This window comes from Zootoca vivipara, chromosome 11 (genome assembly GCF_963506605.1).
Source record: "Zootoca vivipara chromosome 11, rZooViv1.1, whole genome shotgun sequence".
NCBI lineage: Eukaryota > Metazoa > Chordata > Lepidosauria > Squamata > Lacertidae > Zootoca > Zootoca vivipara.
This window is the reverse complement of record NC_083286.1, coordinates 13,870,912-13,884,779: the sequence shown is the minus strand read 5'-3', so window position 1 is coordinate 13,884,779 and position 13,868 is coordinate 13,870,912. Positions and strand designations below refer to the sequence as shown.

At 39.7% G+C, this 13,868-nt stretch overlaps 1 protein-coding gene across 1 annotated transcript in view; it reads right to left on the bottom strand.

Moving 5' to 3' along the window:
• Positions 1–13,868, bottom strand: part of FBN2 (fibrillin 2) — a 140,301-nt gene that overhangs the window by 35,489 nt on the left and 90,944 nt on the right. Inside the window, exons 26-37 of the mRNA XM_035099625.2 lie at positions 13,699–13,827; positions 12,835–12,960; positions 11,966–12,091; positions 11,493–11,615; positions 10,751–10,876; positions 9,251–9,376; positions 7,826–7,948; positions 5,526–5,648; positions 5,033–5,158; positions 4,168–4,290; positions 3,531–3,653; positions 356–517 (exon numbers count right to left, since the gene is read on the bottom strand). Of these exons, the coding sequence (XP_034955516.2) occupies positions 356–517; positions 3,531–3,653; positions 4,168–4,290; positions 5,033–5,158; positions 5,526–5,648; positions 7,826–7,948; positions 9,251–9,376; positions 10,751–10,876; positions 11,493–11,615; positions 11,966–12,091; positions 12,835–12,960; positions 13,699–13,827 (1,536 nt within the window). The remainder of the gene's footprint in view (positions 1–355; positions 518–3,530; positions 3,654–4,167; positions 4,291–5,032; positions 5,159–5,525; positions 5,649–7,825; positions 7,949–9,250; positions 9,377–10,750; positions 10,877–11,492; positions 11,616–11,965; positions 12,092–12,834; positions 12,961–13,698; positions 13,828–13,868) is intronic.

Genomic DNA, 13,868 nt, shown 5'->3' with positions numbered 1-13,868 from the left:
GGCCGGGCTGCCTGCTACAATTACATCTCACAGAGCACCCCCATATCCCATTTACCCTGATGAGCCCCAGTTCCCCCCAGCTGGGGGGCTGGGAGGGATACACGCTCAAGGCCTACGCCAAGGTCTTCCTTCATTTGGAAGTTTAATAAAGTTGTGGCCTACTTTTAATTCCATGTAACATTGTCAGAGTCTTTATTCCTTCCTTATGATCCCTAGGAGCTGGGGCTGTCGCCGCCTGGTCACACAATGATGATCATGTGTAAAACACAACCACATGAAATGGTTTTCACTCCTTATGATATACTGTCAGTAGTTTTTCTTTTCACCCTTGCATCTAAGAGAGTCATTTCCTTACTGCTATTTACAGGCGGGCAGGTCTCGCAGGGATTTCCCCAGGCCTTTCCCAGAGAGCAGCAGCAGGAGGAGCGACTGACTCCAACACCAATTTCCGTGTTGCAGGATAGGCTTCCATCCCCTCTTGGTCCATATTTCAGGTAACAGTTGCCAACTCGATTATCTGTGGAGAATGAATGGAAAACAGTTGTGCCCACCAGCCACAATCATGTGAAACACGCCTCATGAATTCTTTAAGTAGAAAACCTCATAATCTTACATTAACTTCAGTATTTTTTCTCAGTTTTGAACTAAATGTAATGCTGCAACACCAGAAAAGTTCTTAAATGATCTAAGGGTGAAATGGGAAAAGCAAGTCATAACTGACTGCCAAGGGTTTGTCAGTGTAACAAGATCACAAAATAACAGAGTAAGACTTGGAAGAGGTCCAAAATGTCTTTTAGCTCAGAAGGCAGGAACACTCAGACCCAGTTCCTCAATAATCACCTGATAGAATCTAATTCCTAGTTTGCCACGATGAGAGAAAAGTACATGGGAAGTAGGTGTTTAGAGAGCAAGTAGGCACAAAGGACTCAGATAAATGAGCAAAACCTCAAGTCTCAGGGGAAAGTAATTGCCATTTTTGCAAGGGACATTGCTAATTGGACCAGGAAGAAATGTCCTTCCCTGATTCAAAAATGTTGGCCAGTCAGACTAGCATGAGAATGATCTTTGCCTCATATAATCAATAGGGGATAATTAGGTGCATTGCCACACTACCCAATATCTTGTCTTTCATTGAGGAAGTTTTTTTTTGTAAGCAATTTTTATTAATTTTCAATTACATATATCTAATATATTGAGGCAGTTCTTGGCATAACAGAAAATAAGAGCCTACTGAAGATCGTATGTAGAAATAAAACCTTGCTGACTTTAATGGGACATAGTAAAGAAACAAAAAATCATATTATATTTGTTATAAATTTATTAATTCACTAGCTGACCCGGCCACGCGTTGCTGTGGTTCTTTCCTGTGATCCCCCCGTCCCAATCCATGACGTATCCTGCCCCTCCTCCCTCCACCCTGGCTCATCCCTGTGTTTTGGTAGGATACCCTTTCCTCTGTTGTCCCTGGGGAGTGTTGGCCCCTCCCCCATGTATCTCCATACCTTGGCCCCCACCCTTGGAGAAGGAACTGTTAGGTTCTGGGTTTTATTTCCCAGCATGCACTTCTGTCTGAGCCCTCTGTTGTCCCTGGGAAGTGTTGGCCCCTACCCCCGGTATCTTCCTACATTGACCCCCATCCTTGGAGAAGGAAATGTCAGTTTCTGGATTCCATTTCCCAGTATTTACTGAGTCCTCTGTTGTCCCCTCCCCCCTGTATCTCCATATATTGGCCCCTGTGCACACATCGTGAACATTTCTATATATTTAGATTAAGGATGGGGGGGTGATGATGTGCCCTGGGATGCAGAGAACTACTTAAAAAATCCTGAGGGGGGGTCAAATAGCGAAGCCCCATAGCCCTGTAGCAACAGACAGGCCCAGACAGAAGGAGGGGGGGTCATATGGGCCACTTGGCGTGGGCCTCCGAATCTAAAGGGGGCCTCGGTCTGCATATTCACAATCAGTAAAATGAAAAAAGTAACAAAAGGGTTAAAAACAGAGCCACATTATCTTATCTACCTGGCCCGGGCCTCTGTCTGGCCCTGCAAGGGCCTGGCAACAGAAGGTGCGTTCTGAAGCACCCGAGTTGTTCAGTTCCATAAAAAACCCAAGGCAAGGGGAAGGTAGGGGGTTGTAAATGGGGTGGGCTGTGGCCACTGCAAATATCTGAGGACTTGAACTGGGGAGAGAAAGTGCATGGTTGTTTTTTTAAAAAAAAGACACAAAGGCTTAGTTTCAGTTGTTTCTCCTAAAATAAGACATACCCATAAAATAAGCCATAGCAGGATTTCTAAGCATTTGCGCAATATAAGCCATACCCCGAAAATAAGGGCCCCAAGAAAGAGGCAAGGCTGGACGCGTAATAAAAAATAAGACATCCCCTGAAAATAAGCCAATGTGGGGTTTTTTTTTTAGGAAAAATAAATATAAGACAGTGTCTTATTTTCAGAGAAACATGGTAAAGCCTAGGTTAAAAGGGGCACAACTGCCCTTACTTAAAATGGCCGCCGAAGCCTCGCATGTGACACAACACACACTAAATTATAAAGCGAAAACCCCTTGCTGTGCCCCCAAGTGTGTGTTAGGAGAAATGGTGAACGACTGCCTAATGCTGCCATTTTGGGGGGGTAGTGGTGCTAAATTGTAAAGTAAAAACCCCTTGCCGTGCCCCCAAGTGCGTTGCTGTGGGTTATCTTACCCCCCCCCCCCGGGCCTAGTGGAGGCCTAGCAGCCTGGCAGGGCCTAGGGGTCTGATAATGGCCGACTTGGTGGTTTCAGTTGCTTGGTTGATGATGTCATTTGATTTGTGGGTGTGGCTTTCACAGGAAGGGAGGGGGTGTACTGTGGGAGGAATTCCACTTGAGGGTGCTGTTTGACTTCATGGAAAATCAGGTCTACACCTGTCCAGGTGTGTGAGGTTTTTTTTGTCCCCAACAACCCTCGGGGAGTGGCCTGGATCGTTGTGTCAAAATTTCAGGTCAAGCGGTTACAGAGAAGATAGCGGCCGACAATTTCATGATTTTTACGTTTTTATATACAGTGGTGCCTCACTAGACGAATTTAATTCGTTCCACGGGTCTATTCTTATAATGAAAATTTGTCTGGCGAATCCCATAGGAATGCAATGATTTTTTTTTAAAAAAAATTGCCCATAGGAACGCATTAATTGAATTTCAATGCATTCCTATGGTTAACCATGATTCACTAGACGAATTTTTCGTAAAACGAATTTGTCTAGCGAGGCAACCTCCGCTAGAAAAATCCTTCTTTAAGCGAAAATTTTGTCTTACGGGGCGTTTGTTAAGCAAGGCACCACTGTATATAGATAGATCATGAATCCATTTACATTTGGGATTTTGAAATCAGCATCTATACTAGGTTTGTTTGCTTGTTTGTTTGTTTTGCAGTTCATGTGATATGAGTGGGATGTACATTTCTCCAGAATTTGTTCCACTGTATTTAAGTAATGAATCAATATTGTTTCATATTGAATCTTTTAACCTTTCTGCTTATTTATTTAATATTCTTACCAACACAGCCAACTCCTGTTGGGTTCAGCTGGAAATCTGGAGGACAGTTGCACTCATATCTTCCAGGTGTGTTCACACAGAAACCATTAACACAGTTGATAGGATCTGCACACTCATCAATATCTAAAGCAAGAAGAAGAAGAAGAAGAAGAAGAAGAAGAAGAAGAAGAAGAAGAAGAAGAAGAAGAAGAAGAAGAAGAAGAAGAAAATTTATGTTTAGCTATTGGGGGGACAATTGGATTGTTGTTTTTATTTTTATTATGCATTTGGTGGTTTTATATCTTATAGAGCGGTATATAAATCATCATCATCATCATCACTCTTTTAATTAAAGAAAAGAGCCTAAAAGTTTTGCATTCTTGTTTCATAATGAATAAATAAATAAAATGCCAGTTTTCATCAAACTTCTCCATCAATTGTTTGACTTATCTGTGCTTCCTAAAATGTATCTGTTTAACCACAAAGGGATATTTCTGAAATTCTCCTAAACCAATGAATACGTTTTTTACACTTCCATTTCACAGCCATCAACATTCTGGCTGCCATTAAAGAAAGCCAAAAATGTAAACGTTTATTTAACAAAATCTCATTGTTCTACTACTACATTTTTCAAGTTTGATGTGTTTATTATATATACCTGTACAATTTCCTCCAGTTCTGTCCAGCTCATAGCCATCATCACAAATGCAGTGAAACATTCCTGGCAAGTTATTGCAAGTACCAAACACACAGATGTTCTGGAAGGCACATTCATCAATATCTGAAAGGATAATATATATATATAAATATAAAAATTAGTTACCCACAAATCAGTACCGGTATTGTAGATATTCTGAATAATTTTCATTGAAGGCAAATGTGCATTTGAAAAATGTAATCAGTGCTTGTCTGAGGTACAATGTGGTTTTATTGGGAGCGAACAAGCGTGCAGTTGCGTACCCTTATCACATTCTACAATAAGAAACGGTTGTTTGAATGCAATACAGTGGTACCTCAGGTTACAAACGCTTCAGGTTACGCGTTTTCAGGTTACGGACTGCGGGAAACCCGGAAGTACCGGAAAGGGTTACTTCCGGGTTTTGCCTCTTGCGCATGCGCAGAAGTGCTAAATCACGCTTCGTGCATGCACAGAAGCACCAAATTACGTCACACGCAGACGCAGCTTTGCAGATTACAAACACTGCGGGGTGCGGGTGTGCCTCTGTCATGGATTACGTCCGCAACCCAAGGTTCCACTGTACTTTTCTACATGTCTTTTAGTAACAGATAAAAGGAAGATGAGTCCAAATTTAGCTGCAAGGTTTTTGGTCAAAGGGCATGCAAAGTTTTTAAAAATTAAGGCAGCCTTTATCCAAGCTGGCACAGCATAGTAATTCCTGCTTAGAAAAATGTATTTTCTATGCAAAGCTTGTGCTTGAATGTTCTTTTCAGTGCTTCTTGTGGTTTCCCTCCTGGCACACAAGCCAAACCCTGAAAATGCAAGGAGAATAGGGGTGAGTTACCTTGGCAAGATCTGCTGTCTGAAGCTGGAGTGAAACCCATCTCACACTCACAACGATATCCACCAGGAATATTCAGGCATTGTCCATTTTCACATAGATTAATATTTTCTGCACATTCATCAATATCTGTTGAATATAAGGGATTTTGTCAGCAAAGGTCCATTATAAACATATTTAGATAATTCTCCAAGTTACTTGTTTTGTTAAGTATTACTTGACATAAAGCAAACCTGGTGCTTCCACCACCTTAGTTGAAAATGAGCAGTGATATTTCTGTTTGATATTTAAAGCCCATTAGTGGAAATGCTAGCTTTATCCATTATAGAGTAGCTTGGGTGTAAATGTGATGTTAAGAAATTTCACAACTAGGTATGCAGAAATCTAAGTACAGGGGGAAACCTGTTCTCACAGTGTTGCTGGAGCTTTGAATTCTGCTTCTAAAGGAAAAAAGCAGATAAAATGATTTCATTAAACCCTCTTAAATCTCTCTTACCAGAACAAGTGAATCCATCTCCAGTAAATCCTTCTGCACAGGTACAGCGATATGATCCAGGAGCATTCACACACTGAGCATTTACACTACACTGGTGTGTTCCATTAGAACATTCATCAAGATCTGCCAGAAAAACACACACAAAGGAACTAGAAAATGGATGCACATGTTGACAGAAACAGGGATTTCCACAGGTATAGCCTGCTTGCACAATTGGTTCAAAGAGTGTCAGAACTGGCTCTCAGCCATCATGGGTCACAGCTCAGTGACGGAGCTGATGCTCTGCAATGCAGAAGTCCCCAGGTTCAAACCCTGCCATCTCCTGCTAAAAGTATCAGGTATTAAGTGATGGGAAAGACTTCTGCTAGAGAGCCACTGCCAGACAAAACAAACAATGTAAGGCTGAGATGGATCAATGTCTGACTCAAAATGAAGGTAGCTTCAGAAATTGATCTGCCTATTGCTATGTTCAACGTTAGTGGAACATTTTAAATACTTTACCAATTTTGTTTAAACGCTTTTTCATTTATATTGCATGCCTCTGTTATAATGGTTACCATAATAAGTAATATATATATGCACGCCAATTCATTAATCCAAGGCATGACTTTATTGCTGTATGATTCTAGATGGCTGCCTAAGGCAGAACTATTTTTTCAACCATAAATGAAAGGGACTCTTCTCCTTCCAAACACCACATTGATGCATGTATGCTGGTGCTTACCAAGAGAAAGAAAGTGGACAAGTTCAGCACTCCTACAGGAGTGGGGAGGCTGGCAGGCATAGTACACAGGAGATGATGAAGGAGGCTCAACAGGTCACATGAGAAGGGCAGAATAGATGAGGGCAGCAGAGCACATAACCTCCAGGATCCATTATGGGTAGAGGAGTTTGGAGGGCTGTGGACAAGGGAGCCAAGGGGTCATAGGGTTACTAGGTCTAAATCTAGACCTTGCTAGGATATTTCAGCCAGATTTGGCTTCAATTATCACTGCAACATTGTGATTTGGCAACTGTAATGGGGCAAAGAGTGCCAAGAACCAGTGGGAGGGAGGGTAGGAATCGTGGTGGGAATTAATCTCAAATATATTGTTTTGAACTAATTAACTTTGACTGCAAGCTGCAAGTTTAGCTTAAATTTGCCCAAAGTGATAACTTCAAACTTGCTTCAATGACACGAAACCATACAATTATTTTGTTTCTTCCATTTCATTTATAATCTTTACGTTTTAAACATCAACTCATTAGCACTGGGTAAATATTTAACTAATATTCTGCTCTATAATTGATTGGATTTAACAATTGTCACCAAAGGCCATCTCTAACAATGTTATTTGTCTCCTGTCAAAAATAAGAAATCATGAAAAAAATGGCTTTACTTTCTTTGTAGACTTCACCTAGAAAAATGTTCACAAACATGGAATAATAACGGACTGAGGCATTCCAGAAAGAAGGGGAATTTCTTATCAGAAATTTCTCTCTCTTAGGGAAGAAGGTAGTATTCTCAATACTTCAAAAGTGCCCCTCCTATCCAGATAAGAAGCAGGGGCAATGTGCTGATTAAGTTGATTAAGGGGCACCCTCTATGAAAATCACCAAAATATTCCTGAGTTGGGAGATGAGGGAGATTTTTTCTTCAGGAGTTACTCCACAAATTTGGATTTTGTTGGGACTACAAAGTTGTCTTTGGGGCTCATGTAATACTCCAGCACATATCCTACTGGCTTCTCCATTTTTACTGCCACATCTATTGTTGGAATCTGTAGTTGATTGTAATATTCTCCAGGCGAGAATATGCCTTATTAACAAAACAGTATATCACCTTGGCTCTAGCTAGGCTGGGTGGTCCTACTGAAAGAATATGGCAACTCAACAAGGAGGAGAATGTATGGGAGGAGAAAGCAGGAGTGGAATATCCATATCAGTAGTGTGGAAAGTTTAGCAGCTCTCATTCCCTAGACAATTTAGAATCCCATTATTATCTAGGACAGCTAGGCAAGAAAGAGAAGGCGAGGAGTTAACAAAAAAAAATGTTTTAAATGAAGAGCTCCATGGGAGACAGATAGATACTCTCTTCCATGGAGGAGTTAACCAGCAAACTGGCCCCATTTCTGACCCAAATGAGAAGAGAAGCCTGAAGAATCAAGAATGTCCCCTTCTATCTCCTGGGTGAAACATTTCAATAGCTACTTCATCCATCCCCATTCCAGTCAACCTACCCAATGATTCTAAAAATAACCAAGTAACTTAAGCCTACCATCTTGTCAGCTGAACAACTGTATCAATTCATCTCTACTCACCAATACACTTAATTCCATTTCCAATCCATCCTTCTTTACAGCTACACCTGAAGCTTCCTTGGACATTGACACATGAGGCATGCAGGTCACAATTATGGGCGCCAATCTCACATTCATCCACATCTAAGAAAAGTTGCACATTAAAAAGTTGAATTCAGAATAACAGATATCTTCATAAAATTGGAGACAGTGTCAATGTAACACATCCAGTATTATTATTTCACACTGGTTTTATTAGGACAGTATCTAATTTTAGGAATTATCTATAATCCTTGGCAACTGCTCATGGTTAACGAAGAGAGGGCACAACCATGAGTCTTGGTTCAGATGACACAAGCCTTAGCATAGTGTAGTGCAGCAGCAAAAAAGGAGGCAAGTGGTTGTGATCCTCTCTAGGAGTCCACATTTGCACAATCTTACTAAACCAAGGTTTGGTTTAACATATGTGAACCAGATAACTGTAATTCACAATGATATTCTAAAAGAATTCAGAATTATAATTAATAATTCTTGTTGTTTTTGTTGTTAATTAAATTTCTATACTGCACATTAACCAAAGATCACAGAGTAGATTACAGTATAAAAACACAAAATGTATATTGTAATAAAAAACAAAATCAATAATCCCCCTCCCCCCAGTTTAAAAGGGCATAGACTGTTTAATTATCTAAAAGGTCTGATGCATACAGTACAATCCTGTGCATTTTTTCCTGAGCAGTAAGCTTCACTGTGTTGTTGGGGCTTCTAGCTAAGTATGTATAGGTTTGCAGCCTTAAATACTTTAAAAATAATGGCTGCAATATTCCAAGCATTTCAATGTGACCTCAGGAGGAGCACAAAAGCAGTGGTACTTGATAAAATGGTACTAATACCTAAATAAATTTTTTTTAAAGGAGCATACTAAACTCAAAAGTAACTGCAGTTCTGAGTTTTGCTCTGCAGGACTGCTTCCCCACAATTAGATATGTGCATGTACAAAGAGGTAGGGAGAGTAGGTGGTGTTGTGGTCTAAACCCCTGAGTCTCTTAGGGTTGCCGATCAGAAGGTCGGTGGTTCAAATCCCCGCGATGGGGTGAGCTCCCATTGCTCTGTCCCAGCTCCTGCCAACCTAGCAGTTTGAAAGCATGCCAGTGCAGGTAAATAGGTACCACTGTGGTGAGAAGGTAAATGGCATTTCTGTGCGCTCTGGTTTCTGTCATGGTGTTCCGTTGCACCAGAAGTGGTTTAGTCATGCTGGCCACATGACCCAGAAAGCTGTCTGTGGACAAATGCCGGTTCCCTCAGCCTGAAAGTGAGATGAGCGCCACTACCTCAGTCACCTTTGACTGGACTTAACCGTCCAGGGTTCCATTACTGTTACCTTTACCTACAAAGAGGTATGCCACAACTATTTGGTTCTCAAGGAAGTTGCAAAGGATATCATACCTGTACATCCTGTGGTTCCCTTCTTGACAGAGTAACCCAGCTGGCAATGACAAATGAAGGACCCCTTGGTGTTCTCACACTCTCCAAACATACAGATGTTGGAATTCAGGTCACACTCATTCACATCTGTAAGTTAATATAGCTTAGTTAGTAACTGAAAACTTGTTCTTCGTTAGTCAAGTCACTCAAAATAAATGATCTTGTACAATTAACATAATAAATATACCAAGAATTCTACATTATTTTTATCTTACATTTTTCAACTAGATCATATCATTGTATGAAGCAACAAGATAGGAACCAATGAGAAAATGAGACACTTCAGTGTAGCAAAAAGATATACATAAATAAAAGTATTACTGAAGCATAAGACCTGATAGTTGCTAAAATTTAAATCCGTTTTCAAAAAACAAATCGGAATTATTTCAGCTACTTTTCTTTAAGAAGTCTATTATTTTATAACACATTAATATCTTCCCCATCATCCATGAACTAGCCCTTAGTATTCAAGATTCCCAAAGTGTGAATTGTCCCTCCTTGTAGACTTATGAATATTTATTAGGGAAGGTATAGATTCTGAATATGTCTGGTTCTGCAAAAACACAACAGCTGAAATAGGAACAATGTGTGCTATATTTTAACTGGTGTGATAATGACCAACTAAATGGTAGTCTCCAAGGAATTTAGTTTTTATTCTGTCTTGGTTTTCATCAAAGAGGATGACACCAGAGCTTAGCCTGAGATTCTTAAAAGAGCACCTTCCAATCCCTTTTTAGATCAGATTAGTAGAGAGCTGGAATATGTAAGGTTTTCTCAGTGGCAATGCCAATTCCTATTATTGTTCTTTCAGTCCTGATGTGCTGTAGAACTTGTCAGGATGACTGTAAGGGAGGGGGGAAGGAAAACTTCTTGTTCTTTGCTGCTTCTACTGCCACCTTTCCCCAGCTTTGAAGGTTAAAAAAAAGGAAACACTTTCCCCAGGACAGCCAGAAGGGAATCTAGAGCAGTTTATCACCACAAGATTTAACTACATTTTAGTTTATCAGTGGTTCTTTCGATGAGGTTTAAACTTTCTTCTGTGAAGTACAGTCATACCTCAGTTTAAGTACGCCTCGGTTTTAGTATTTTCAGTTTAAGTACTCCACGGACCTGTCTGGAACGGATTAATCCACTTTACATTACTTTCAATGAGAAAGTTCGCTTCAGGGTAAGTACCGCTTCAGTTTAAGTACTCCACGGACCCGACTGGAACGGATTAATCCACTTTCCATTACTTTCAATGGGAAAGTTCACTTCAGGTTAAGTACGCTTCAGGTTAAGTACAGACTTCCGGAACCAATTGTGTTTGTAAACCGAGGTACCACTGTAGTCACAAGATCAAATCTTAAGTTGCTACATTAGTGATGTCTTCCCCTAAGGAAAAGCTTTCTATTTTTGAGAATCAAAAATTGCATTAACAATATATTTACAACTCTTGAAAGCTACCTCTAAATTACTTACCAATGCATATTTTCATGTCCATAGAAGCCATGAATCCATCATAACAAAGACATCGATATTCTCCTGGAATGTTGGTGCACTGCCCACCATCACAGATATCTGGGTTGCTTTCACATTCATCAATGTCTACAGGAAAATTTTATCACTGTGAAATTCTGAACAGGTAAATAGCATGTGTTGATGTTGCATGAGCAAGGCTTGGACTTGCCTGATCTCTCCTCCCCTTATGCACTTTGATTTCCTCCCTGATTTAACACCTGAATTGGTAAGGTAATATTTGTGTTTGCCTTCCAAGCCAGAATCGGGAATGAGCTTCCAACTGTGTTTTCCAATAACAATTTGGAGGGTAAGTACACATCTACGTTTTTCAGCCATGAGGGATTTAGAGCAAGCAGAAAAACAAAGCTTGTGAGCCCAGGGCTCACTTGTGCGATGACAAATCATGGTTGGCATGACATGTGAACCAGGTCACCTACTCCCTTCAACACTGCAAGATAAACTTATACAATTTTCTCCATACTGCATCCAGAGAAACAATCACTTTCCTAAGGGCACCCATTTAGTCAATTATCTCCACCTAGAAATAGCCAAGATTGCATTCGAACCAAATAGAGACCTTCTGGTTCATAGCTTGTTCTTCAAACCACTGCATCATACAGTAAAGAAATTCACACATAATTCCAATGTTTTATGGATGCAGTTCTGCAGAACAGAACTGAGATGCTACTCTTCATTCTTTTACCTGAACAAGTCCTCATATCTGGCATCAGGGCATATCCATCACTGCAGCTGCATTCATAGCTGCCTTCTGAATTAGTGCAGTGGGTGTCACAGCCTCCATTCATGATCATGCATTCATCAATATCTAGGAAGGGAATATTTTGGACAGATTATTAGATCTATTAGGTACTTTGTTTAAAGCATCCCACCTGTCCCTCATATTTCCCCCACTCTCCCCTTCCTATCAGCAGAAGACAGTAGGCACTAAGTACCTAACTGATTTTAGAATGAAATGACAACAGCGAATGAAATAAAGTTAACATAAAATAAGAATGCAAAATATAGCTCAGCAATAAAGAGTAATAATGGGTTGTTGTTTTTTTAGAGGAGAGGGGCATACTGTCGTTGATTATTTAAATCACAGTTATGAAATCGAAGTTTGGAAAAACGAACAAACTAGAAACATTTATGCTGAAATAAAAATAAAAAACTTGCCAATGCAGCCTTGTCTGTCCGGAGTGGCCTGATACCCAGGATTGCATGAACATTGATACATCCCAATCATGTTCACGCATTTGCCATTTCTGCAGAGGTTATCACTAAGAGAACATTCATCAATATCTGAAAAACAAGAATCACATTACTGGCCATTGGGAAGTTGAGAATATAGTTACAGACTTAAAAGTTAACATTTTTATGAAAGTAGGTTCTGATATGAAGTTTTAACTTTATTCTGAATGTTTCCATGTGTCAAAATAACACACAAATTTCAATAGTATCCCCCCACCACCCCAAAAAAGAGACACAAGGAACTTCAAATCTGTATTAAACTTCAGTGTGGATAAATTGGATTTTGTTTAGCCTTTAGCCAACCTTGTCCTGGTCAGACAAGCTCACAGATTGCACAGCTTCCTTGACCTGAAAGACTGGGAGCTTTGCTTTGCAAAATATGAAGGGCCTTCACAGTTCCCAATGGCATTAAAAAAAAATCAGACTTGGAAAAACTCAGCTTGGCTGTGTCCATAACATGGACCAAAAACAGAATAAATAAACTGCTTGGATAAGCAGTCTGGTCTAACATTTTATAGCAACCAGTAAGAGTTTCATTAACAGTTCAATATTAAATAATTTCTGTGAATAGACCTTTATGGTTAGGCTGATCTCTGGCTGCATGTGTGCAAAATCTCATTTTACATTTCAAGTCCAATAACTTCAGAGGAAAATTACTGTACACTTGATTTGCCATTCGTCAAAGCATTGGGAGCTAGACAAATTCATATTACGAACCAAGTTATCTTTATAGCTAGGGAAAACTACTAGCTATAGAACAAGGAACATTTCATTCAGAGACATCCGAAACTCACCCACACAATCTTCACGTGATGGAGACAATTCATGCCCAAGAGGACAGTCACACTGAAAGCTTCCTTCAGTATTCACACACGTGCCACCTCTACAGAGAAGAGGGTTACGCTCACATTCATCTATATCTGAAAAGAAAATATAAGGGAAATGTTGTTATAGGGACCATTTGAGATGAAGTAAGAGATTGTAAACATCTGGAAGTAATTAGGGACGTCTGACTCCCTGAGAAGGAGGCTGTTTCATAACAACAATGATATCCTTCAGATTTCATAATAAATAAAACACAAAATTGTATAGAATACAGGAAATTGGATGATTTATTCACCTGAGGGACTCCCAAATTCATAATTAGGTTAAAGAAATTCATGAAATTTGAAAACCTGGATCATGCAGAATTGTTTTATTTGAAATTTCTTACATATACTGCTATCAAATATTCAAGTTTTCTTTCCTCTTTTATTATGAAAGACTCATTTTAGCAAATGGCTGCAGGCAGCAAAACAAAGGAACCCATGTTTCTCACGGGAACTATGTTACCTTTTGTTGTTGCAACTACTGTGATGATGGGGAAAATATGTTGTTTTATATATTGTAGTTTGCACAACTTTCAGATCATTTAACCACTGCTAATCCAAAAACAAGTACACAATGTTATGTCTAGTTTACGTGTTACAGGCACGAAAGGTTACCTTGTGCCCATAAAGGGGCAGGATTTTTATAATACTTCATATACATAATTGTTGGCAGTAAGCACAATCAAATGGTATGAAAAATGGGCATATACCGGTAGCTATGAACATGTCTTACACAAGCTTCGAAATGTATATGTAGTATGTATACTAAAACCTTCATCATTTACTTACCCATGCAGTTCTTCATCATCATAAATCCACTTTCATAGCCTTCAAAGCATTCGCATTCAAAGCTTCCTGGAGTGTTGACACAGGTACCACTTCCACAGAGGTCAGGTGAGATATGGCACTCATCAATGTCTAGTTTCAGAATAAATTAAAACAAAACAAAAACGAGACTG